This window comes from Lycium barbarum, chromosome 11 (genome assembly GCF_019175385.1).
Source record: "Lycium barbarum isolate Lr01 chromosome 11, ASM1917538v2, whole genome shotgun sequence".
In the NCBI taxonomy this organism is placed as follows: domain Eukaryota; kingdom Viridiplantae; phylum Streptophyta; class Magnoliopsida; order Solanales; family Solanaceae; genus Lycium; species Lycium barbarum.
The window spans coordinates 91678757-91704739 of NC_083347.1; the positions used below are offsets into that span (position 1 = coordinate 91678757).

Consider the following 25983-nt stretch of genomic DNA (forward strand, 5'->3'; position numbering starts at 1 on the left):
CCGCAGGCAGACAAATAGACGGATCTGATCCTTAGGAGCTTCATTAGCGGAGTTTAAAAAACGCTCCATTTTCTTCGGAGCTGCAATTTATTGGTATTACTCTTTTGTGTATATACTTTGGCATGGCGGAGTCCTGCCCCGTCCTTGTGAATTCTTGTATTCTATATAGAAGCTCGTAGACAGATGTATGTAGTTAGATGTTCTATAACCTTATCAGTTCATATTGTTGTATAATATTTTGGTGGCCTTGTTGGCTTGTGGTGATGGGCATAGTTGTTGATGATTATGTAGAGATGTGCCATTGTGACAATGCCCTTACAGATTATGATGCCCATAAGCTATCTTTTTGTCCACATAGAAATGATTATGAGAAGCATGTTCAGAGGTGCTCGGTAGGTTAGCTCCGGGTGCCCGTCATGGACCTCCGGTTGGGTCGTGACAGTAGGCAAAAGGAGTAGGTAGACCGGAAGGTCCGAGATCTAGAGTTCATGGTTGGTGAGCAGGTTCTGTTGAAGGTTTCGCCCACGAAGGGTGTGATGAGATTTGGGAAGAAGGGAGAGCTTAGCCCGAGATTCATTGGCCCATTTGAGATCATTTTTTGTGTAGGGGAGGTAGCTTATGAGTTGGCTTTACCTCCAAGTTTGTCGGGTGATTACCTGGTGTTTTATGTGTCCATGCTGAAGAAATACCATTCAAACGGGTCTTATATCATCCAGTGGGATTCGGTTCCATTTGATCAGAATTTGTCTTTTGAAGAGGAGCCAATAGCCATTTTGGATAGGGAGGTTCGAAAGTTGAGGTCCAAGGAGATAGGTTCGATGAAAGTTCAGTGGAAGTACCGTCCAATCGAGGAGGCTACGTGGGAGACCGAGGCTGATATGCATATTAGATATTCGCAGCTCTATACTGAGTCTGGTACCTTTCCTTCGTTTCTTATCTTTTCCGTTTGAGGACAAACGATTGTTTAATTGGTATCTTATGTAACGACCCGTTTGGTCGTTTAGGCTTTTTGATCCTTTTTCCCTTGTTGACCCTTTTTGTAGCTCCGTTAGAGCATGTTTGACTCATCGAGATGGGTAGCGCGGTACCCTAGGCAATTCAGATTAGTTTTGAGAGAATTAGTGGCTTAAAGTGAAAACCCATTTGACTAATAGTTGACTTTTAGATAAACTGACTTTTTTTTGAAATTTCATTGATTTTGTAAGGTTCGAAGGGTCGTTTATGACTTAGTAGGGTGATTGGTTCAGTCCCGAGGCACTCGGGAGCGTTTTGAGTCTTTAGGTGGAAATTTGTCATTGCGGTTTTGGGGGTTGACCTGGTCAAATAAACCTCCGTTGGAAATTCTGAGGGTACAGGTGAATTTGTAGCGCGTTTTTATATTTGTATGCATACTTTTTTTTTGTATCCGGGAGGTCCCAGATAAGTCTCGGGATTTCGGATTGTTATAGTCAAAGACCAAAAAATCCGATTTTAGATGTTGTTGGTGTCCTTTGAGATTATGAAGAAGGAATTGCGGTCGCAAGCCTGAGGGAAACAAGCCCTCACGATCGTGTGGTGAGGTCTCGCGATCATGTAGAGGCGCGTGTGAGAGGTTCCGCGATCATGATAGTTCATCGGGGTGGGGTCAGATTTTCTTCTTCGCGATCGCGTGGTCTCAGACTGCGATTGCGAAGGCATCACTATAGCATTAGTGGATTTATTCCTAGAATTCGAGAGTTTATTCCCATTCCCAAATTCTAAGTTCTTGAGTGTGTTTTGTATAGTTTTCAAGAGGCTTCTACTAATCCAAGCTTTGGGGTAAGTTTCTAATCCTAATTTTATGCTTTTCGTCTTATTCTTGTCATTATTTAGTGGTTACAATCATGTTGGGTTGAGGAATTAGAAATGTATAAACCCTAGGTTGGAATTGGGGGTTTTTCGAGATTAATGAAGCTGAAGGTTGATTTGTGGTTAGAATTTCATGAAATTAAGGATGTGGATATCTAGACATCAGGTAGCATAATTTTACCTTTAATTTCCCATTTTATCCTTATGGGCTGGGGGTCACCTTTTTAGGGTTATTTTGTGTTTTTTCTAATGATATAGCAATATTTATATCATTGGATTTGTAGTCTAATGTAGAATGCCTAAATTGTTAGACTTTGAGCGTCCAAAAGCACTCCGGAAGCGGAAGGCCCAAGTTTGACGCTTCCAGGCTCGTGCCTGGTATTGAGGTTGGTTATGGCTTACACTAGTTAGACTATATTAGTAATTCATATATAATTGTGTAGTATTGACAGGGAAAGCATGATAGGTCTTCGAACATGATGTTAGGATGGATATACAATCAGGTTGGTATGATTTATAATTATGTGGGCTTGTCGCCATTATTTATGTATTGATTGACTTGTAGTGTATTTGATTACGTGATTTGCAGTTATGGGATGTGATAGTCTCATGTGTAGTAGTTGAGACTTGATATTTGATGTCTTTCCATGATGGTTTGATATTCCTTGCAAGTATTGAATTGATTTATGGTACTTCGTGATCTCCATATCATATTCATTGGCATTAGTTGCATTGATTTCTAGTTCTTTCATTCATACCTTCATACATGATTAAAATGTTATAGAAAGCAGTTTGATGAAAGAATTATGGAGACAGTTGGGGGAAACAATTATGGAAACGTTGAAAGAAAGAAAGTGAAAAATGAAAGTCACCTCTGGGCTTTGTGCAGAGTGACTAGTATTGTGGAAAAGTCACATCTGGGCTTTGTGCGGAGTGACTTGTACATGGAATTCGTGGCTCCCCCATGGGTCATGACTATCGAGACGCCGAGATTCCGTCCCTAGCATATGTGAACTGGTTGAGTATTAACCATTGCATTGCATGACATTTATCTCATTGCATTACATGTATTGATCTACCGATTGTTGGTTGTGTTTGTGTTGTGGTTACTTGAGAAACTATTGAGACTTGATAGACTTGTGGTTTAAGAGCTTCACCTAAGGCTATGATTTGGTTATGTGACATTTTATAACTTCGAGGGTTATTATGTGCCTATCTGTGACTTGGTAATTCTGTGTCTTTTATGTGTGAACTAATATTAGTTGGCCTATGATGCTTACCGGTACATTGTGTGCTGATAATACCTGGCTGCAATTTTATTGAGTGCAGAGTTTGAGCTAGGATCCTCTTTGAGACCCCGATTCTAGTCTTGAGGCTACTTTGCTTCTGAGATTCCGAGGGTGAGCTACATACATGTCTGCATCCCTGGAGTCCATCTTATCTTTCTTTTATTCCTTCCATTAGACATCTTTGTTTTGTATTTCAGACTTATGTATTACTCTTAGATATCTTTTGGTTAGTTGTTCTTGTACGGTAACTTCAGTTTTTGAGCATGTATTATAACTTAGTATCTTCCGCATTTTCAGTACTTATGTTATGACTTAGACTTATTAATGACTTTTCTTGTTCTTTATGTTGACTCGTATTTGATTAAGTAATTTGAATAACGGGATGGTACGCCCACCAGGGGGGTGAGTGTGGGTGCTATCACGATTGGGATAATTTGGGTCATGACAAAAAGATATAGACACGTGTTTTCTATTATCAAAGGTTCTCTTTATGAACATGGGTTTATAGAGCCAAGACCCATGATGTAACCGTCCAAGAGGGTGGAACATTTACTGAAGAACCTGTTTCGGAAGTAACCCAAATTGCGCATCCTAGTTCAGGGATTAGTGCTCAAATAGAGAAGCTAGTTTTTCATAAGAGGTATCACGAGGCGCTCTATTGTTTTGAATACATTGAATGTGAAGTTAACTGTCAATTAGATATGTAGCACGTGGGATGCTTTGATAACTGCCTTTATTGGTTAAGGTCATTGGCGGGGGTTAAGAGGGTGCATAATCACATGGTTATTTCTCAATTGGTATTATAACCACATATATGGAACAGGGCGTCGATGCATGCGAAATGTAGGATGATGTTTGATGCACGTGTGGTGTTCGATGATATGCCCAAAAGAAACTCGGTTTCTTGGAATACAATCATTATCTGAGTTTGCACGAGATTATCTTCACTGGAACATGCTAAATAAACTCATGCTAGCCTAGTTCGACATGGATTTGGATTAGACATAGTTTTCATCTCATCCTTTTTCTAAAGAGAGAATACATAATTACCCCTGAACTACGACCTTTTTCCAAAGAGACGCTTAAACATTGCGGGGGTCCTATTACCCCGCAAAACAATTTTGAACCGATAAAATTACCTCTGTTTTGGGAAACTATCAACTACCACAAGGCCTAAAGGTCAAAAGAAAAAAAAAGAAGAAACGAAGAAAGAAATAAACAAAAGTGGCAGAAGTTCCGCAGCTGCCCCTCTTTTGATATACCAAAGAAACAACCATTTATCTTCTCAAACATACTGATAAGGTTTCTATTTTTTCCAATATTTTTGTGGAGTTGGTTGTAAAGATCGGAAAGTTCACCCATTTCATCATTATCACTAGGATACGCACACTGAACTGACAGAATTAATGTAATTTCTCCAAATCTAATTCAAGAATTGGAGGTGATTGTTACTTTAACTAATTTACTAAAACACCCTTTATCGTTCTGTTGCGTTTACTATCAAACTTTGGTGCTTAATCAAGAAAAAATAGACGTATCGATGCCAATGGATCAGCTAAGTAGCTGTAAGTATTCAACTTTTTTGACAGAACCACATGTTCTACAGGAAAGACTTCTCATATTCGGGCATTGATCTTTATTCAGCAAGAAAAGGTATAAAATGTATTTTCTAAGATTAAAGGTTCACTTTCTGAACATAAATTTATAAAGCCAAGACCGATGATGAAACCTTTCAAGTGGGAGGAACATACAATGGAAGAACCCATTTCAGAAGTAACCCAAATTGGGGATCCAAGTTCAAGGATTAGTGCTCAAATAGAAAAGCTAGCTTTTCATAAGTGGTATCACGAGGTGCTTTATTTTTTCGAGTTGTTAGAATGTGAAGGTGTCTTTTAAATAGATAGTAGCTCGTGTCATGCTTTCATAATAGTATATACTAGGTTAAGGTCAATTAGAGGGGTTAAGAGGGTGCATAATCACATGGTTAGTTCTTGAATGGTATTAGAATAATATTTATGGAGCACAGTGCAAAATTTTAGATGCTCGTGTGATGTTTGATAATATGCCCGAAAGGAACTCAGTTTCTTGGAATACAATAATTGGAGGGTTGGTGTTCTTGGGAGATTTTGTAGAGGCGTTTATATTGTTTTCATGATATTGGAAGAGAATTGTGTTGCTGATTCTCAGATATTTGCGACCATGATTCGAGTATCATCTGGATTAGAGGTTATTTCTGTGACACCTCAAAAAATTTCATGACGTCATGTGGTAGATAGACTAACGCAGGGTGAGATGTATACGATGTCCCTACAAGTAAGAAAAGTTAGTTGGCGATTCTAATTAAGATTCCAAAGACATTTGAGGCAAGGGAAGAAAGTTCGTTGAGGAAAGCAAGGTATAAGTAGTGTTTTGGAAAGGCTTTGCAAAGTACCAAGCTAATATTGGTTTAAAATTGTCTTGAGGAAGGGTTATAATGCTCCTTAGGCTGCTAATGAAGTGTTAAATAAGTGTTAAGAAGGTCCCATAAGGATTGAAGATCAAACGAAATGACGAGAACAAGTTCGGAAAAAGAGGTGAGTTATACGACCCATTATACGGTCCGTATAACTTTATACGGTCCGTATAGTGGTCCGTATAACTGTCACAGTGAAGGGTGATCACTGGGAGTATTATACGGTCACTTATACGGACCGTATAAAATTATACGGACCATATAATGTACCGTATAATAGTTACTGAAAGGATGATTGTTGGTGCAATTTCACGGTCACTTATACGGACCGTATAAGTTTATACGGACCATATAAGTGTTCGTATAATCCATGACGGGTCAAAGTTTTCCCAAGTATAAATAAGTGGTCCAAGTTATTATTTTTCATTTCCCATCTTCCCCACTTCTCACAAGAGCTCTAGAATATTCCATATATCATACCAACATAAATTCAAGGTGAATCCAAGATCAAACACTAATAATTTGTGGAAACAAGTGGAAGGATGCTATCTAGGGCTAATGGAAGCTAGAAATTCTTTTGGAGTTGAAGTTAGGGTTTTCTCCAAGTGAAGTATTTTCATCCAAGGCTCATTCCTACCTAAGCAAAGGTGAGTTTCATGTTTATTTCATGCTATTAAGAGTATCGAGGGGTTGAATGACTTAGATTGGGGAAGAAAGTGGAATATGGAGCTCAAATGTGGAAACAATGGTATTCTTGAATAGTGGTTTTGGCATGAATCATGATTCTTGACATATTATGGGTATAATTTTGTTATGAATGATATTAAAAATGTTGAGGAAGCATTATATGTGAATGAATACGACGTTGGGTGATGACCATGGTTAGAGATGACTTGAAGAGGGAATTTTGAGAATTGAATAATATCTAGCTTAATAAGTTTATTGGGATATTGTGGATGTTGTTGTTGACGTTTGGAGGTTGTTATATTATATGGAGAAAGTTGTAGAAACAAAGGAAATGCTGCCCAATTTTCATTAGCTTTTAGTCGCTTTAGCTTAAGCTTAAGTATATTATCGATTATCTAATCTTAGTACGAATTCTCTTGAATGTAGAATCGCCTGCTTCGAAGGAAACCATTTAGTTGATACAGTTAAGGAGATGAAAAGGTATGTGAGGCTAGTCCCTTCTTTTTCTAAGGCATGATTCCTATAATATGACTTCCATTATCTTTCCATGACTCTCTTATATTCCGGAAACAATGAGTCTATGATTATTACAAGCTACTCATGAGATAACGATAATGATGACGATGAAGCTAAGTCTAGAGGCTCTAAAGCTTATGATATTCTATTCTTATGAAGCTCATGATCCTAATATGATTCCTTGATGTTATTCATTGTTGCTAGGCTCACCTTATGATGTTATTTCTTTCAAGGTGAGACATGATGATCATGACTACTCCATAATGGAATCGGGGGTTCTCGACCTTATGTCACCCCGATAGAGTCGTAGCTTTTACTCGAGTTCTTATGCATGCTTTATGATGAGTACATATGTATGGTTACACCGCGCATAGATGTACGGGCATGACACTGCTAAGGCGGGTGGCTTATGATTACACCGCGCCTAGATGGCCGGGCATGACACCGCTAAGGCGGGCGGCTTATGATAACACCGTGCCTATTTGGGCGGACATGACATCACTAGTGGGCGGCGTGACATGATTACCCCGGACGCGGGAGGCCCCGATGCGGGCTAATGATGTTATTGATTCAAACAACCTATGTATGTATGTGTGTGATTTGTTTTAAAGATAAGAAGGAGCATGCCTGATTTCGCCTCAAGGGGAAAGCAGTTGTAGTTATACTTCCTCCTTATGTTTTCTGTATTTCCTTATCATGTTATCACATATGCCTTACATACTCAGTACATTGTAGTCCTTCTCTTTCTATGGACGCAGTGTTCATGCCCACAGGTAGGCAGGGAGGCGGCCGAGATTCTTAGGAGCTACTCAGCAGATTTACATGAGCACTCCACTACTCCGGAGGTGCCATTTGTTGATACATTATTTTGTGTATATATTCGGGTATGACGGGGTCCTGTCCCGTCCTTATGTCTCAGTACTCTAGTAGAGGCTCGTAGATACGTATGTGTGGGTAGTAGTTGTCTCATCGATACATCAATGTATATTTTTGTATATCATTTTGCAGCCGTGAGGGCTTATGTATGTATATGTATTGCCTTGGAGATTATTTGTGTCCAGGATGGGTGTGATGATTAGCGTAATGAGTGGTGCTCGGTAGTCAGCTCTGGGTACCCATCATGGCCCCCTTGTCGGGTCGTGACAGTTTCTTTAAGACAACAGTTGCATGATTGTGCTTTGAAAAAGGAGAAGGCGATAATCGTTTTATATCATGTGCTTTAATTGATATGTACAGCCAATTTGGTAGCATAGGGGACACTCAATTTGTTTTTGATAAGATGTTAGAGAAAACCACAATAGGACCAAATGCAATTATTGCTGGTTACGCTCTCAATGGCTATAGTGAGGAGGCTTTACCTGTGTATTATGAGATGTAAGATGCTAGTGTCAAAATGGGTAACTTCACATTATTAATCATTATTAGAGTTTGCACGAGATTAGCTTCACTGCAGCAGGCTAAACAAGCTCATGCTGGGCTTGTTCGACATGGAGTTGGATTAGATATAGCTGCCAACACATCACTAATGGATTTATATATCAAATGGGGAAGGATGGAAGATGCTCATAAAATTTTTGACGGTATGCCCTGATAGAATATTATTTCCTTGAATGCCTTAATTGGTGGATATGGTAGTCATGGCCGAGGGATTGAGGCCATTGAACTATTTTAGCCAATGGTTCGCAAAGGAATGATGCCAAATCATATTATATTTTTGGTTGTTTTATCTGCATGTCACTATTTAGGTTTACCAGATTGCAGGTCGGAATTATTTGAATAAATGAGTAGTGATTAAAAGGTGAAGCCTCGAGCAATGCACTATGTATGTATGTATGATTGAATTGTTGGGTAGAGAAGGGCTTTTTTTATGAAGCTTTTGTATTGATCATAGAGGCCCCTTTTAGGCCTACTATAAATATGTGGGCGGCCTTACTGACAGCCTATAGAGTCCACAAAAATTTTGAGCTAGGAAAATTTGCAGTTGAGCAACTTTACGGGATGCAACCGGAAAAACTCAACAATTATATAATGCTTTTGAATATCTATAGTAGCACTGACAAGAAAGATGAAGCTGCTGTAGTTGTTCAAACACTGAAGAGAAAAAGACTCGAGATAAAGCCTGCGTGCACATGGATAGAAATAAAGAAGCAGCCACATGTTTTTCTTTCTGGAGATAAGTGACATGTGTAGACCAAGGAGGAATATCAAAGTAATTGATTCTTGAATATCCAAAATTTGAAATTCCTCTCTTCTCTCTCCTACGTCCCCATGCAACCCTAGCTACTAAACCGTAATTTAGCTATGGCCACCTTGGCCGCTGGCCAGCCATCACCAACAACCAACATTATACATTACCCGCAATCCCACGATATTCAACCAGCTCTCCCATTCACTTCTTCTTCTCCAAATTATGCTCAAACCCTAGTGCATGGAACAGTTCCCATGTCCAATGCCCACTGTGATCCCATACCAATGAAGGAGGTATCATATGTTGATGGCATCCCTGTGGTGCGTTGGACAACTGCTGAAGTATCTAGAATGGAGCAGATTGAAAACCTACAACATGCCATTGTTGGTAAGTTTTCTTATGGATGGCCGGGGTTGCAAGAATTAAGAACTATTATCCCTCAACAATGTGGTGTGAAGGGAAAGTGTGATATTGGTCTCTTGAGAGATAGACACTTATTGATAAGATGTTCTCTAATGGAGGATTTCATTAATATGTCCTCGAAGGGTGCTTTTTGGTTGAAATCTAAGGATGGTTTTACGTATCAAATGAGGCCATTAATTTATAATTCTAACTTTAAGGTTGAGGAAGAAACGTCAATAGCCATGGCTTGGGTTTCTTTTCCAAATCTGCTTCCCACGTATTTTGTGAAAGAATCTTTGCTTACTTTGGCATCTGCAGTTGGGAAACCCTTAGTATTGGACATGGCCACCATAAATAAAACTAGACCTAACTGCGTAAGGGTTAAGGTTCAAGTAGACTTGCTATCTGATCTTCCTAAGTTTGTGCTGATGGAAATTGAAGATGAGAAGACTAAGCAGATTAGGGTGGAAAAGGTGCGCATACAATATGATCATTTGCCAAAGTATTGCACAGAATGTATGTTGCAAGGTCATGCAAATGAGGACTGTCGAGTACTGCATCCTGAACTGGTGGCAAACACAAAAGAGGATGCAAAGAAAGAGGAGAAGGAGCATGAGAAGGGGGATGTATCAAACATGGCTACAACATCTACAGTAGGAAAAAGCAGAAGACAACAGGGATGGAGATATCCTGTCCAAACATATGTGCCTAAAGTTCTCTCAAGTGGGAAGGTTGTTATTTATCCTGGAATAAATAACAAAGGAAAAAACAAAACTAAGATTTCTGCTGAGGTTGGGAACAAGAGTGTTCTTGCCATTGAAAGTGCAGTTTCTACACATAATAATTTTGATGTGTTAGAAAAAATCATAGAAGGAGATTTCGATAACAATGTAGAGGATAAGGGAGAAGATGACAAGGTCAAGGAGGTAGAAAAGGGTAGGTCTGTTGATAAGAAAGGAATGCAGGACAATGCTCAAAATTTGGTATCATGTGTGGCAGTCAATGATAGAGAAGATCTCAACAAAAATTCTGAAAGGAAAATGGATTCAAATGGTGAACAAACAGGTCAGATAACAAAAGATGTGCATGAAAGTATGGGAGATATGGTTGATGAAGGTCTCATTGCTATTGAGGAAGCTAATCCTCACAAGAGTGCAAGTGTGGGGTACATTATTGATGAGGATGTCACTGCTGTTGAAGGAAATGATCCTGACAAGGATTTAGAGGATACAAGTGCAAGTGTGGGACACATGATTAATGAGGGTGTCAGTGCTGTTGAGGAAAATGATCTTGGAAATTCATGTGAAATTACATGCCATTCTAAGCATGGACATGCCTCAGGATTTATCATGGAGCAGATAGAAAAGGTCCCAGATGGTGATGATACATATGAGCAGATGGAAAACCTTAATGATTTGCATGGGCTAGAATCAGGTGAGGTTGAAATGCAGACTGAGGCTGATATTTTGGCAAATGCCAAAGGGGATTTGGAGGCTGCAGATAATGACACAGATCAGACATTAAGTCTTCCATCTTTGGATCAGGTCCAGGAATGTGATTTCTCTCCTGATAATAACATGAAGAAGGGAGATTTGAAGATCTCAATTAATGACAATGGCATTGGTTCATTTCCTCATGAGAGGGAAGTGATCAAGGATTTGGCAGTGGTACTAGTGGAAATGGACAATGTTCAGCCACTGATTCATCAGAGAAAACAATCTCATTTGAAGGAACTGCATGATGTGATCTCTCATAATATTAATGTGGGAGCTGAGGTGGAATATGATGAGGGCAAGAACAAATTCAATGAAATTGAAGAAGAGGTCTCAGTGGAGCAGGTTTTTAGTACTGTGGTCAAAGAAGCTGGCATCTCACCAAGATCTAGACGGAAAGGCTCTAAGAAAGGAAAGAAACAAGTAATCACAGATACTATTCCTATAAGAGTGGTACCAAGGAGAGGTTGTAAGCCTATTTTTAAATGATGATGAAGACACTCTTTTGGAATATCAGATCTGTGAACACACAACAAGCTTTTCACAGAGTCCAAATGCTGCACAAACATCACAAATTCTCTATTATAGCTTTAATGGAGCCTTTTCAACACTTTAGGCATATTTAGGGATTTAGAAGGAGATTAGGCATGACATATGCCCATTACAACTGCAATGGTAAAATATGGTTCTTTGTAAATGATAATGTGGATGTGGAGATCCTGCAGGATCTAGAACAACAGATTACTATAAAGCTATTTTTCCAAGAGTGGAATAAGTCACTTATGGTAACTATGGTCTATGCAAAGTGTGATCGTTTGGAAATAATCAGTTTATGGGATAGTCTGTATAGTTTGGCTGATCAAATGGAACTGCCTTGGTTGGTAGGGGTGATTTTAATGTCATTATGAATGAAGATGAGAAGATTGGTGGTTTACCTGTATTTCCAGATGAATATGAGGATTTTGCATTTTGTATTAATTCATGTGAGCTGTTTGATATAAATTATAAGGGGAGTCTGTTTACTTGGTGGAATGGGAGGGCAGGTAGTGACTGTGTTTTCAAGAGATTGGATATGACTGCAAACTCTAAATTACAAGATTGGTTTGCACATATGGAGGTGCAACATTTATCTAGAACTGTCTCAGACCATGTTCCTTTACTACTTACTTATGTTGAATCTTCACATCACATAAGGAAGCCTTTCAGATTTTTAAAATTCTGGACAGAACATGAATCCTTCTTAGAGGTGGTTAATCAGGCATGGATCACAGATTTTGAAGGGGATGATTTTATCAGATTCAAGCTGAAATTGAAGAATGTGAAATCTGCTTTATCTGCTTGGAGTAAGGAAACTTTTGGTGATATTTTCAAGCAACTAACAGTAAGGGAAGAGGTGATGAGAATTAAAGAGCAATGTTTTGAAGAGGATCCTACTCATATGAACAAGATGGTGCTACAGCAAGCACAAGCAGCATTGAAAAAGTATGTTCATTATGAGGAAGAATTTTGGAGACAAAAGTCACATATGACTAGTTTTGCTGAGGGTGACAGGAATACAAGGTACTTTCATAGTATTGTGAATGGTAGGAGAAAGAGATTGCAGATCAGAAGAATTCAGAATCAGCAAGGAGTATGGATAGAAGGGGAGTCACTTTTGGCAGAAGAAGCTTGTAGATTTTACCAACAACAGTTCTCTCAAGAGGTTGATCCTTTAGATTCTCAATTGCTACAACATGTTCCTAGTATGGTGGATTAGGATACTAATAATCTACTGGTAAGCATGCTAACTTTAGAGGAGGTGAAGAAGGCTATATTTGAATTATCTGCAGATAGTGCTGGTGGTCCAGATGGTATGATTGGAATATTTTATCAGGTGTGTTGGGACATTGTTGGTGCTGATGTATACAATCTTGTGAAAGCCTTTTTTGATGGCCAAACTCTTCCTAAGTCAGTCACACATACCAACCTGGTACTGTTACCAAAGAAGAACAACATTGAGACCTTTGCTGATATGAGACCAATCAGTCTCAGCAACTTCATCAACAAGGTTATTTCTAGGGTGGTTCAGGATAAGCTGGAAGGCATTCTACCTTCTCTGATATCTCCTAACCAGTCTGGATTTGTTAAGGGCAGATGTATCATTGAAAATGTCCTTCTAACTCAAGAAGTTGTGACTGACATTAGACTAAGAGGAAAACCAGCTAATGTTGTACTTAAACTTGACATGGCTAAAGCATATGATAGACTATCATGGAGTTACTTGATCAGAGTTTTAAGGAAGATGGGATTTGCAGAAATTTCATAGATATGGTTTGGAGGCTGATAGCAAATAATTGGTACTCTATACTCCTTAATGATCAAGCTTATGGTTTCTTTCATTCCACCAAGGGTGTAAAACAAGGAGATCCTCTCTCTCCTGCTTTGTTCATCTTATCTGCTGAAGTGTTGTCTAGAGCATTGAATTCTTTATTTGAGAATAATGAATTTAGAAGTTATGGAATGCCCAAATGGAGTGCAAATTTGAATCATCTGGCATATGCAGATGACACAATAATTTTTTCATCTGCTGATGCTAGATCTTTGGAGTTAATTATGGAGGTACTACATGCATATGAGCAGGTATCAGGCCAACTTATAAATAAAGGCAAGAGCTCATTCCATGTACACAGTAAGATGTCTAATGGGCTGATACAACAGGTGGAGACTATTACTGGTTTTAAAAGAGGCACTTTTCCTTTTACATATTTGGGTTGTCCTGTCACACATTCAAGGAAGAGGAAGGCTGATTATAATGATCTGATCAAGAAAGTCAAGAATAGGCTGCAGACTTGGAAAGGAAGATTGCTATCATTTGGAGGAAAAGCTGTTCTGATCAATAATGTATTAATGAGTAAGCCAATACATCTGTTGTCAGCCATCAAACCTCCAAAATGTGTTATCAATGATATGCACAAAATTTTCTCAAGATTCTTCTGGAATAATAGTGAGGAAGGCAGAAGAAGACACTGGTCATCATGGCTAAACTTGTGTAAGCCAAAAGAGGAAGGGGGAGTAGGATTTAGATCTTTTTTTGATGTATCTAAAGCCTTATGTGCAAAACTTTGGTGGAAATTCAGGACAACAAATACTCTATGGGCAAACTACATGTGGATCAAATACTGCAAAAGGCACAGTCCTCAGACTGTGCAGTGGAAGAGAGGTTCTCAAGTATGGAAGGCTATGATAGAGGCTAGAGATAATATAGTGCAAGAAATATGGTGGGAACCAAGGAGTGGAACTGCAAATGTATGGTTTAACAACTGGACAAAGCTAGGGGCTCTATATCACATCATGCCAGATGGTTTTGTAATAGATGAGGGTGTTCAAGCTGTAAAAGAACTTATGTTGCAGGTTGGTTGGAATATAGGAAAATTGCATCAGTTGTTTCCTATGGATATTGTGGATCATATATTAGAAGAATTGCACTTTCATGAACCAAAAGAAGAGTGGGATATACCAAGATGGATGATGACAACATCAGGCAAATTTACAGTAGGCACTGCATGGGAATTACTGAGGAGCAAAGCAGTCAAGTCAGATGTCTTTAAGAATATGTGGATATCAGGGGAACCTTTTAAGATATCCTTCTTTTTCTGGAGGTTGTGGAAGTACAAAATACCAGTTGGAGAGGTAGTAAGAAGGATTGGGGTAGATACCGAGGCAACCTGTTATTGCTGGGATCATAGGCAATATGAGACTGTGGATCATTTGTTTGTTACAAGAAATATTGCTACAAAAGTGTGGACTTATGTTAAAACTGTTGTTGGCATCACAACACAGTTTCAACAAGTCAGGCAGCTCCTTCAAGTCTGGTGGAATACAGATTGTCCTTCAAAGTTCAGAACCATCTTTAAAGCTATTCCAATGGTCACCATGTGGCAGATATGGAAGTGGAGGAATACAGTCCTACATGGAGGGAGGATGTCCATCAACAAAGTGATTTATGAGATAAACATGATCATATATCAAATGTGTAGAATGAGGTTTCCAGGGCAAATCAACTTACCAAGATGCATACCTCAAATTCTACAAATCTTTGAAGCATACAGGCCAAGAATTGTAAGAAAGATAGTGAAATGGGAGTTTCCTAAGCCAGGATGGTATAAATGTAATTCTGATGGAGCTTCTAGGGGAAATCCTGGACCAAGTTCTGTGGCCTTTTGTATTAGAAATGCAGTAGGTGATTTTCAGTATGAAGCAGCAAGAAGGATACCAGATGGTTCAAATTTGATAGCAGAAGCAAGGGCACTACATGAGGGTCTTAAGTACTGTGTTACACACAGTTTGTTACCAGTGGTGTTGGAAACAGATTCAATGACTATGAAGATGATCTTAACTGGTCTGTGGGATACTCCATGGAGTATATCAATGATCATAAATGATATCTTAAGGCTAAGGAGGGATAAAGAAGTAAGGATGGAGCATGTTCTGAGAGAAGGAAATGGACTGGCTAATTTTTTAACTGACTATGCTTTTGATTTTGCAGGTGATCATCATTTTCAGAGTTTTACTTCACTTCCTGTGAAAGCAAAGAAAATTCTAAATACAAAAAAGTCACATATACCATACATGAGGATCGGGCTAGCTAAGGACCATCACATCCCTGTAGATTAATAACAATCTGGAGAGCAGTAGCAGCAACAAGTTTGCATCTCAACATGCCATGAATATCATATGGACCTGTATGACAATATCTTTGGCAGGAGTACAAGAGTGGTATTAGCTTGAAGCTCATTCTCTTGTAAGACTTCTAAAGATTGGTTCAGTCAGGCAACTTGAGATAATGGCAAACAAAGGTCAACATCAACACAAGGAGATAGCAGCTACATCTGAAGGAACATGGAGGATTTCTACTCCATCCTGGAAGCCTGAATATGTATTCATTTTGACTTTGAACCATAGCACCTGGTGAGAGATTGTAGGTGTTTGATATGGTATCAAGGCAAGGCCATAGGATCTGCAGTAGATTAGTATCCATACAGCTTTTGGATGTGGTTCACATTTCAGTTCTTTTTTCTTTTTTTTTTAGGATAGTTTCATTTGGTTGTTCTTTTCTTTTCTTTCTTTACACTTTTGTACAAAAAACTTTCTACTTTTAATAAAACACTGCCAAACTTGGTTTGGTGGTTTTCATGCAAAAAAAAAAAAAGTGGAATATCAAAGTGGATGACCTTATGTTGGAGATCATTAAATATCGCTATGTTATGGGGAGAAAAATATTACTACCCAACGTAGATTAACAGGAACAGAAATAGCTACATTATCACAGTGAGAAGTTTGCAATATCTTTTGGGCTCATAGGCACATCCAGTTCAACCTCACTGCAACTTGTTCAGAGCTATAGAAGTTGTAACAATTGCCACGGTGCAGTTATGTTGATAGCCATGATTACAAAACGAGAAATTGTTGTTAATGATGCCAGCAAATTTCGACGACTCAAGAATGACATTTGTTCTTATGGTGATGATTGAGTTCTAACCTACATGTGAACTATAATTCTGTATGTAATTCTATTATTTTACTGATTCTTCTTTGTTGTTATGAGATTTTAAAATCACATGGATATACCTTGCTATTGTCTTTAAAGATCGTTATAATTTTTTGTCATATGATTTTTCCTGTAGACTTGTTTATTCAACCCGTGATTTATCTTAGCCAAATTGATTCACCAACAAGCCAAGAAAGTGTGTGCATATATGTAATCGTTACATCATTATCAATTTAATGCAAGTTTCCTCTTATTCTGAAGAAAAGTATTACGGATGTCCACATTCAAACTTCAAATTTTCATCTGACTTATTGTTTTCTCCCTTTCAATTTCCTTTTGGTGCTTTTGATTTAAAAAATTTTGTGGTTCAGTGTCCATAAAGTTATGTCAATGTGAACAAGGACTTATGGTGCTTTAAAGAATTCATAATGTGTCTTGCAATTCTTTTCTTTTTATTCAACTATATTTTTGGTAAATTTGTTCTTATGAAGTATTTGTTCCACTGAGATTTCCTTCGTCAAAATACACTATGAAGATAGATAATCAAGTGATTCCATTTGAGTTAGATAAGAAGTCCTTAATGGAAGAGGTAACACATAATTATTCCCCTGAAGTTGGACATTTGCTCCAAAGCTACACTTGAACTTTGCGGGTTTCCTATTTACCCCCTAAACAACTTTGAACTGATATAATTACCTCCTTCTTGTTGGGCAACTATGAACTACCCCAACGCCTGAAGACAGAAAACAAAAAAAAAAGAAACAAATAAAACAAAAGCGACAGAAGTTCTGCAACCTATATTTTGACATACCAAAATATAAGTTAAGTTTTTAAGCCTTGAACGAGATATACACATTTCATACATTTCTCTCTCACGACCTAACTCGTGAATCGTGCGGGCACCCACTCTAACCCTCTTCAAACCCAATACTCAATTTACGTAAAATTTAAAAGAGAGAGTAAACTAGCCATTTCAAAACACATTTATTTAAGAACGCTAGAAAGATACTTTTATTAAATACACTATTTTCATAAACCGGATCTAGACTCATGCAAGAGCTTCTAATACATATGTAGTTGAAATAGATACAACACAATTGAATACAACCGCTGTTATGAATTTTTCTAAACAGAGAGGTTAGACTGAACTCAGTGAGATCCTCGGAAGCTAAAGGAAATCTCGAACATCAACCTGTAGCAACTCTACACCTCGAGAAGGGTGTAGCAAGAGTAGTATCAGTACAACACAACTACTGGTAAGTATCATAGGCCGACAATGATTAGAAAAGCATATGCAACAAGCGGAAATTAACAAATAAGGATGATAAGAAATCACTCGAAGAGTCAAGGCATCAACAACAGAGTACAGACTCACGATATGGAAAGTCTCCCTATATTCAGATTATAACCTAGAGCTGTACCTCTAACCCTCAATCGATTTCGCCTCATCAAGTAGATCCCACACTTCTAAATAACCATTCACGTTGTCCACAACCAAGGAATAGTTAAGATAAAGAAAACCACCATGATGCAAAATACAATGCAGATGAATGAAGTGCAAATGTAATGCAATGGCCAATACCTCAAACCTTTACACACATGCTACTGACGGAAACCTCCATGTTAGGATAGTCATGACCCATGGGGGACCGGCAAAGAAGTCTCGGGTAGTGAGTACAACACGTTCCGCTCCGGTATGAACCTCGGATCACAGATTCTCATTTCCTTCATAAATGTTACCTTACGTTTTCCAGAAGTAGTACCATGTTTCTTTATCATTTTCTGTTCCAAATCACGCCAAGTACTATGCATGAATGCCAACAAAATATAAAGAACACATAGCCGATGATACACCCAAGGGTCTATGAAACACCACTCATGTCCGGATATCAAACTGGAATATATAAGATCAAGTGTTTGACATAATACCATGGAACTCACTACTCGAGTGACAAACCTTGATGGAACCTATAATTCCAAGTCTTTAAGTCACAAATTTTATGTTAATCACTACCCACAATTTTAAACGGAGGTTTACAAGTCAAGTTTATAGCATCATGCGATGATACAGATTAGGTAAATAGCATACTATAAGGCAACAACATGACAATTAAGACAACATCAAGTACATAGAACCTCTAGTCATAAATAAGTGCGGCGGCAAGCCTTAACAACTCAAACATGGTGACAAGCCCAAAGTCACAAATAAGACAACAAGTCAACATCACAAATAAGAAATTACCAACCTAAATGGAATCCATCCCAACACCATGTCCAAATACCTAAGCTGTTACGACCTATTTTAGATAAGTCGCGCGGGCACCTACCTTTTCCACCTCGGTTGTAACGACTAGTTTAACCCTGTTGACCCTTTCCCAAGCTATCAGTGTATCATTGACCAGTGAGGATGGGTGGTACACTTTTCGAGGTCTTTGGATATGATTGGTGTGACTTTGTGAGAAATTTGGGCTTAAAGCGAAAAAGAGTTAACCCAAAGTTGACTTTTTGGTAAACAAATCTTTTTTGGGAATCTGTCTATTCCGAGAGATCTGGATGGTCTTTTAGAATTGGTATATATATATTCAGTTCGGTTCCCAATGCACTCAGGCGTATTTTGGGACTTGGGTTAGGAAGTTAGTTTTGAGGTATCGGGGGTTGACTCTGTCATCGAGACCTTCGTTGGGAATTTGGAGGCCACGAGTACGTTCATAGCGTATTTTTATATATGTCTGCATATATGGTTTGTAAGCAGATGGTCTCGGGTGACAGTCGGGATTTCGTGTTGATTTAGTGAAATGTGGGGAATTCTGGTGTCTGGTGCACCGATTTAGTCGCAACAGTGGTACCGCTATAGCAGTGACCTTGCCACTATACCAATCTGATACTTTTGGCATGGATTGCGAAAGCGGTCATGCGATAGCGGAAGCGGGACCGCTGAAGCGCTAATGTGAGCGCGAAAGCGGGTGATGGGCAATTAGATGCATTAAATGTGTGTTAAAAGCCCTAAGTCTTTCATTCCTTTCTGACTTTAGAGATTTTTGGGAGAATTCAAGGCTGTTCTTAATAGAAATCGTTGTGGTAAGTTCTTTCACCTTCCTTTCCATTCCATGTTACATTATTCACCTTAGGAATCCATTAAACATGCTAGTTTCCTTAAGAAATGATGGATTGAAAGAGGATTTTGTGGGTTCTTCATTCTAGGCTATTAAATCTTGAATTATTGATTGGGTTAGCTTCATTAAGCATGCAATTGATGATTAGAAACTATTATTGCACGATTCCTTACTAATTAGTGGCTAGTTTATGGAATTGGAAGTTAGGGTTCATATCCAAATTTGGGGGTTTTGCCTATAATTCGAATTTAAGTGATTTGTTAGTTCTTCTAGCTTATAATTAAGGATAATTGATCACCTAGAACATTAATTTCATGTTGAAACCTATAGATTCTTATTTTCATCTCTTTAGTTCATAAATCTCATTCCATATATAGGGATTTGGGTCTTGAATAGTAGTAAGGATTGAATGATGTTTCTTCTTGATTCTAATTTCATAATTCGACTATGGTTAGACTTCCATTATCATGAGGCTCAAAGGAAGGGGAAGACTAAGTTTTGGCTATTGGAGACATTGCTGTTCGGATTTCCAAGTAGGTTACGGTTTACCTTAAAGTGAGACTTCGATTAGCTAAGCATATGTTTAGATGATATTGTCAGAGAATGAATGTAAACCTTTGGGTATGAAGTTGGGTTGGATATTTCCTTAAGTTGGGCCTTGTTTTTATGATTTGGGGCTAGCCACCTTGTTGCTTTGTTGACTTATCTTGTTCTATTTACTTATTGGCTTGTTGCCACGTTGAGATACCAGATATTGGTAATTAGAGATATATCATGACTATGATATTGCGGTACCTTACTTGATTTGATATTGAGATGAGAAATGTGATTCTATTATGGCTTAGGGTGTAGCCTTATTATTGATACTACTTGTGTGCCATGTGTGGTGCTGTTTGGGATTTCTGATGTAACGACCCGCTAGGTCGTCATGAGAGGGTGACTTAGAAAACTAGAGCTCCGCTAGGAATTTTGAGGCTGCGGGTAAGTCCATAGCGTGATTTTATGTGTCTGTGCATGTTTTGTTTGCGTTTGTTGGGCCTTGTATTGGTGTTGGGATTTCTGGTGCAAAAACCCGAGCTACTGGTCAAAATAGACCACTGCAGCTGGTCTGTCATAGCGGGTAGGGGGTTGCTTCCGTGGGGAGGCGGGATTTTAATGAGGTCTGCCATAGCGGGAGCCTTCTCGCTATAGAGAGACCGCTGCAGTGAGACACCGACCTCTGTAGCGATCGACAGGAGGCAGAATCAATGTTTTATATTCTTTATTTCGAACCCATTCCCCACATAACAAAAAAACAATTTCTATGCTGTGGTGAAAATTTAAGGCTAGGGCTAAAGTGCGCTTGAACGGTAAGTCTCAACCCTTGACTTTGTTAATTCCATCATCATGATAGATTCCATTAGTAGTTAAAGGTCCATTAATGGTGAATGAAAGGGCTAAAACCCTAGAACTTAAGAAAAACCCTTGATTAATGAATAGGTTGTTGATTTATTGTTATTTAATCATATATGAGTATATACTATTGCTTTCTAGGATGAAAACTTGTCTATTAATGGTGGAACTTGTTGATTGAGACCTACGGTTCCATAAAGATGATAACTTTGGCAAAAAAAAAAAAAACTGCTTGTAATAGGGTTGGAACCCTTTGAAATCCAATGAACGGATAGAATAGGATTATTGGGGTTGATATTGTGATGAAATAACGCTTAGTGATAGTTCACCTATTTGAAAGGGGTAGAAGTAGTTGGGTGCTCTTCCCCAAAGTGTTGTATTGTTGAGTAGATGATTTGAATACTCATATAGCTCTATGTTTCTAGACTTCGAACATTCGGAAGGTTTGCGAAAGGGGAAAGCTATTGCGGAGTGATTGCATTGTTCCAGTTTTGCTTTGAGGTAGGTTATGATCTACTTGAGTTAGGTTTTGATTAGTTGATTGTATGTGATACGAAATTGATAGGAGAAGCATGATTAGGGCTTCGAACATAAAGTGTGGTTGATAATTCCTACAGTTTGATATAGATCGATTAATTATATGATGAATTGATATGAAATGATAAAGAAGGAATTCATACATACTCTTCTTGTTGACTTGGAGTAATCCTTTTTTCATGATTATTGATGAATTGATTATTGAGTCTTGATATGACTTGTGACATGGTGACTTATGTTCCCTGATATTGATTCTTGATTGTTCACATTCTTATTGGTTGTGGAATGAAAATACATTGTGATAAGAAAGATATATAAATATGAAAAGGCACATTTGATAGGAGGTGAGGATGTGGCTTAAGTTGAAGGCTCGTGATCCGAGGTAAGATTTCGGAGCGAGGGTGCATGGACACCATGGCCCCCCTGCTGGTCATGGCTAATAGGTCAAACACTACCATTTAGCATGTGTGTATGGATATGTGACAGAGATGAGATAATTTGTTATTTGCGATTGTGTTTGGTGATTACACGGGTTGAATTACTCTTATTGATTTCTATTTGTGTGGATTTACCTTATCCCCATGTTGGCTGATATTTCGGTGTTGGATGATTTCTATTGATAGTTCTTGAGATTATGTGCTGTTGTGCCTCTCTGTCTAATTTATTGATTTTGTGATTGTATGCATGATACTAATTTTAGTCAGCCTATGATATCTACCGGTACATAGTGTTTTTACTAATACTACCTGGCTGCATTCTTTTGAGTGCAGATTATGATCCAGAGACTTCTACGAGACCTCATATTTAGCTTGAGGCCAGATCCCAATAGATTTAAGGGTGAGCTATTGTCCATGCTAGGCTGCCTGAAGATCTTTTCTATTTTAGATGTCTATTTCATTTCAGACATTGATGTCATTTTTAGACAGCTATTCATTCTTTAGACGATTGTCTTTAGAGTCCTTGTACGATGACTTTCAGATTTTGGGTTTGTAATAGTTTAGACTTCTGCAGGTTTTATATAATTATGGCATGACTAGAATTTTGGAGATATTTATACTTGTCATATCTTTGAATGCTTTAAATTTGGCTAAGTAATTTGATAACGGTTTGGATGGTTGGTTAAGTAGATGGTTTGCCCACCAGGAGATCTCGGTGGGTGCCACTCACAACTGTTTGGGTTGTGACAGAATTGGTTATTGATATTACATTGCATCATATTCATACTCATTTCCATGATATATTGATATTGCATTGTTATGTTACTGAGGATGGAAGTGAGAAAGAAATAGGGAAAAGGGTTCAAAACACACTTCAACTTTGGCCAAAATTGCTATAACACACTTCAAGTTTGCGGGGGGTCCTACGATCCCCCTAAACTACTTTAAAGTGGAATTATTAGCTCCCTAAGTGCGGAGGTGGCAAGGAGATTGTATGTCACTCTCTCAAAGAGAGTGAGAGAAGAAACAAAAATGTTTAAAATTTATTTTATAAGCAGTTTTTAGAAATATCTGTTTTTCTTTTTTCATTTTCCTTTTCATATGTTTCTCTTCATCCCCTATGTTGGGTTTCTCAACCACCATTAACAAATGAAGCATTGATGCTCTTCAACAAATTTTATTTCAAGGAACTCAACCTATGAGTTTTCAATAGATTAATCGCCATTGGATAATCAAAAATTCGCCAAGCACCGCCATCTCTCTCTTCAACTCTAGCAACCCCTTTGTTTCTTTGATTTCATCTCCTCTTTGTCCCTCGGAACCCAAAAAATAAAATCAAATAAAATTCGGAGTCCCAGATCTTCAAATCAATCGGGATGATGGCCGGAAATGTGAATTTGGTTTTTCAGATGATTTGGTTTTTCTATTGATTTGAATTTCTCAACGGAGTTTCTACTAATTTAGTCTCAAAGGGAGTTTTTAAGATGTTTTTATTGAATTTTAATGTGAGATCCTCTACGTAGTAAAGGTCTAAATTGAGAGGTTGGGTGTTAATGGTGAAAGAAGGTATAGAAAGAGTAGAGAAATAAAGAAGAAGTAGGGAAATTTCAGAAGATTTTTTTTTAATAGTAAATACAATGTCAGGAGCTTGTATTTCACCCATGGACATAAAACTTTTTAAGGAGATAATAATTCCACTTTAAAATAGTCTAGGAGGGGTCACAGGACCCCCGCCAAATTAAAGTGTGTTAAAGCAATTTCGGTCTAAGTTGAAGTATGTTTTGAAACCTTTTCCTAAAGAAATACTGATACGTTGAAGCACATTGTATATCGAGTCGTCTTTGGGCTGTGTACGGAATGAATGATATGAGGTGTATAGGTAGGAATGGAGTCATCTCTGGGCTGTGTGCGGAGTGACTGGTACATGGACTTCGTGAGTCCCTCATGGGTTGTGTTGCCGAGATGTGATGTTCTATTGGTCGGAGTGCATGTGTACGGCGCATATGCATTGCATTCATCATTCATACATTACTGAATTGCATTATTCCTCTTGATTTTATGTGATATGGTTATGATATGATTGTGATATACTGGCTCGGAATGGTTATACTAAGACTTTGCACAGTCGGGTTTAGATGCTATAACATAGGTGATGACTTGTTGTGATACGATTATGATATACTGGTTCATAATATTTATGCTTATACTTGGCACAGTTGGGTTTAGATGCTATAACATAGGTGATGACGTGTACCATGGTTCTGGATTCATGTTGACTTGTACCTTGTTGTTTTACGTGTTTATCTTGCTTTGTTGTCTTTATACACGTTAGCTAGTATTAGTCGGCCTATGATACCTACTAGTACTTGTTGTTGTACTGAACTGCACTTGTTGCATTCTTTTATGAATGCAGAGTACCAGGTTGGATCTACCTCTGCCCCTCGTGGCTGATACTCGAGGATTGCTGATTCGAGTCTCTTAAGGGTGAGCATGACGACGTTCGCTACCCGAAGACTCTTCCTATTTCTTATGTCTTGCTTTCTATTATGAGACATGATATTGAGATTACTTATGTATTGTTATTCAGACTTATGGTATTTGGTTTAGATGCTCTTGTATGACCAGACCAAATACTGGGGTAGATTTCATTTACTTTCTCACTTATCCATATTATAAATGTGAGACTTACATTATTTTACTTTCTTCTGCTATTTTCTATCATTAGTGAATGTTGGGTTAAGGGTTCGCCTAGCGAGGCGGGAAAGGTAGGTGCCTGCACGACTTAGTGAAATTGGGTTGTGAAATCTGTAGGCGAACCCTTATCCCAACATTCACAACCATAACTAAAGCGGAAGAAAATAGAAGTCACGTAAGTCTCACAATAACAATATAAAGGGCGGAAAGTAGTGAAATACAACCCCAGTATCGTGGTCTTGTCATACAAGAGCTCTACTAAAGTATAAGTCCGAATAATGCATAAAAGTCTGAATTCATGTCTTGGAATAGGAAATAGGACAAAGAAATAAAGAGAAGTCTTAGGGCAGCGAACGTCATCATGCTCACCCTAAATGGACTCAACAGCAAACTCGGAAATCAACCACGAGAAGATGAAGTGAAACCTGGCAAGTACTCTACATTCATAAAAGAATGCAACAAGTGTAGGTCAGTACAAACAACAAGTACTGGTAGGTATCATAGGCCGACTAAGACTAGCTAACGTATATGAAGACAATAAAGTAAGATTAACACGTAAACAGTAAAGTACAAGTCATTACTAGACGAGTATCCACATTGCCAATCACAACCTATGTTATAGCATCTAAGCCCAAATGTTCCAAGCTTTAGAATAATCACCAAGACCAAAGTATGACTACAGTATCCCATCCCCATTTAGTCACATACAAGGATCCCAACGTAATCCATATCCAATCCAACAACAATCCAAATCATGCTCAACACATAAGAGAGACAACAAAATACAATAGAAATATATGCCCAGTCTTAATATATCAACTCCGAATCCATCAATCACAACCATATCACACATCCAAACCCAACTGTGCCAAGTCTCAGAGATTTCAATCACAAGTCCATATCATAATCAACCAAGAGAGATGATAAGACGCAATGCGAGATGTATATGATAAGTATGCAATGCATATACTCGTACACATGTACTCCGGCGACGGAACATCACGTTTCGGCAGCACAACACATGGGGGACTCACGAAGTCCAGGTATCGGTCACTCCGTACACAACCCAGAGATGACTCAACGTGCAATACCAGTCACTCCGCACACAGCCCAAAAATGACTCAACATCCAATACCAGTCAATCCGCACATAGCTTAGAGATCACTCAATATCCAATATGGGTCAGAGAGATAAGTGTTTCCGTATCAGTCACTTTGCACACAACCCAGAGATAACAACAAAGTAATGTACCACAATATCATAACCAGGATATATAGCTAATCACCACTATCAAATATCTCAACGTGGCGACGAGCCAACAAGTACATAGAACAAAGAGGACAAAAAGCAATAGGGTGGCTGGCCTCCAAATCATATAACAAGGCCATACCTAAGGCAACTTCATACCCGAAGACTTACATGCATTCTC

The 25983-nt window shown here is 38.4% G+C and overlaps 1 protein-coding gene and 1 pseudogene across 1 annotated transcript; both read left to right on the top strand.

The window, feature by feature from the left end:
- Positions 1-536: 536 nt before the first annotated feature.
- On the top strand, positions 537-8551 carry LOC132619979 (pentatricopeptide repeat-containing protein At5g50390, chloroplastic-like; annotated as a pseudogene).
- A 2950-nt stretch (positions 8552-11501) lies between these two features.
- LOC132619980 (uncharacterized) lies at positions 11502-12610 on the top strand. Its single transcript, XM_060334732.1, has 2 exons — positions 11502-11731; positions 11893-12610. Exons 1-2 carry the CDS (start codon positions 11502-11504, stop codon positions 12608-12610), a joined length of 948 nt encoding a protein of 315 aa, XP_060190715.1.
- Positions 12611-25983: the final 13373 nt, after the last annotated feature.

Bases quoted from the DNA above. Each gene is read 5' to 3' on its own strand.
- LOC132619980 (XM_060334732.1), top strand. From the start codon at position 11,502: ATGACATATGCCCATTACAACTGCAATGGTAAAATATGGTTCTTTGTA. The intron at 11,732-11,892 runs GTTGGTAGGGGT...GTGGAATGGGAG, and splicing joins GATCAAATGGAACTGCCTTG to GGCAGGTAGTGACTGTGTTT.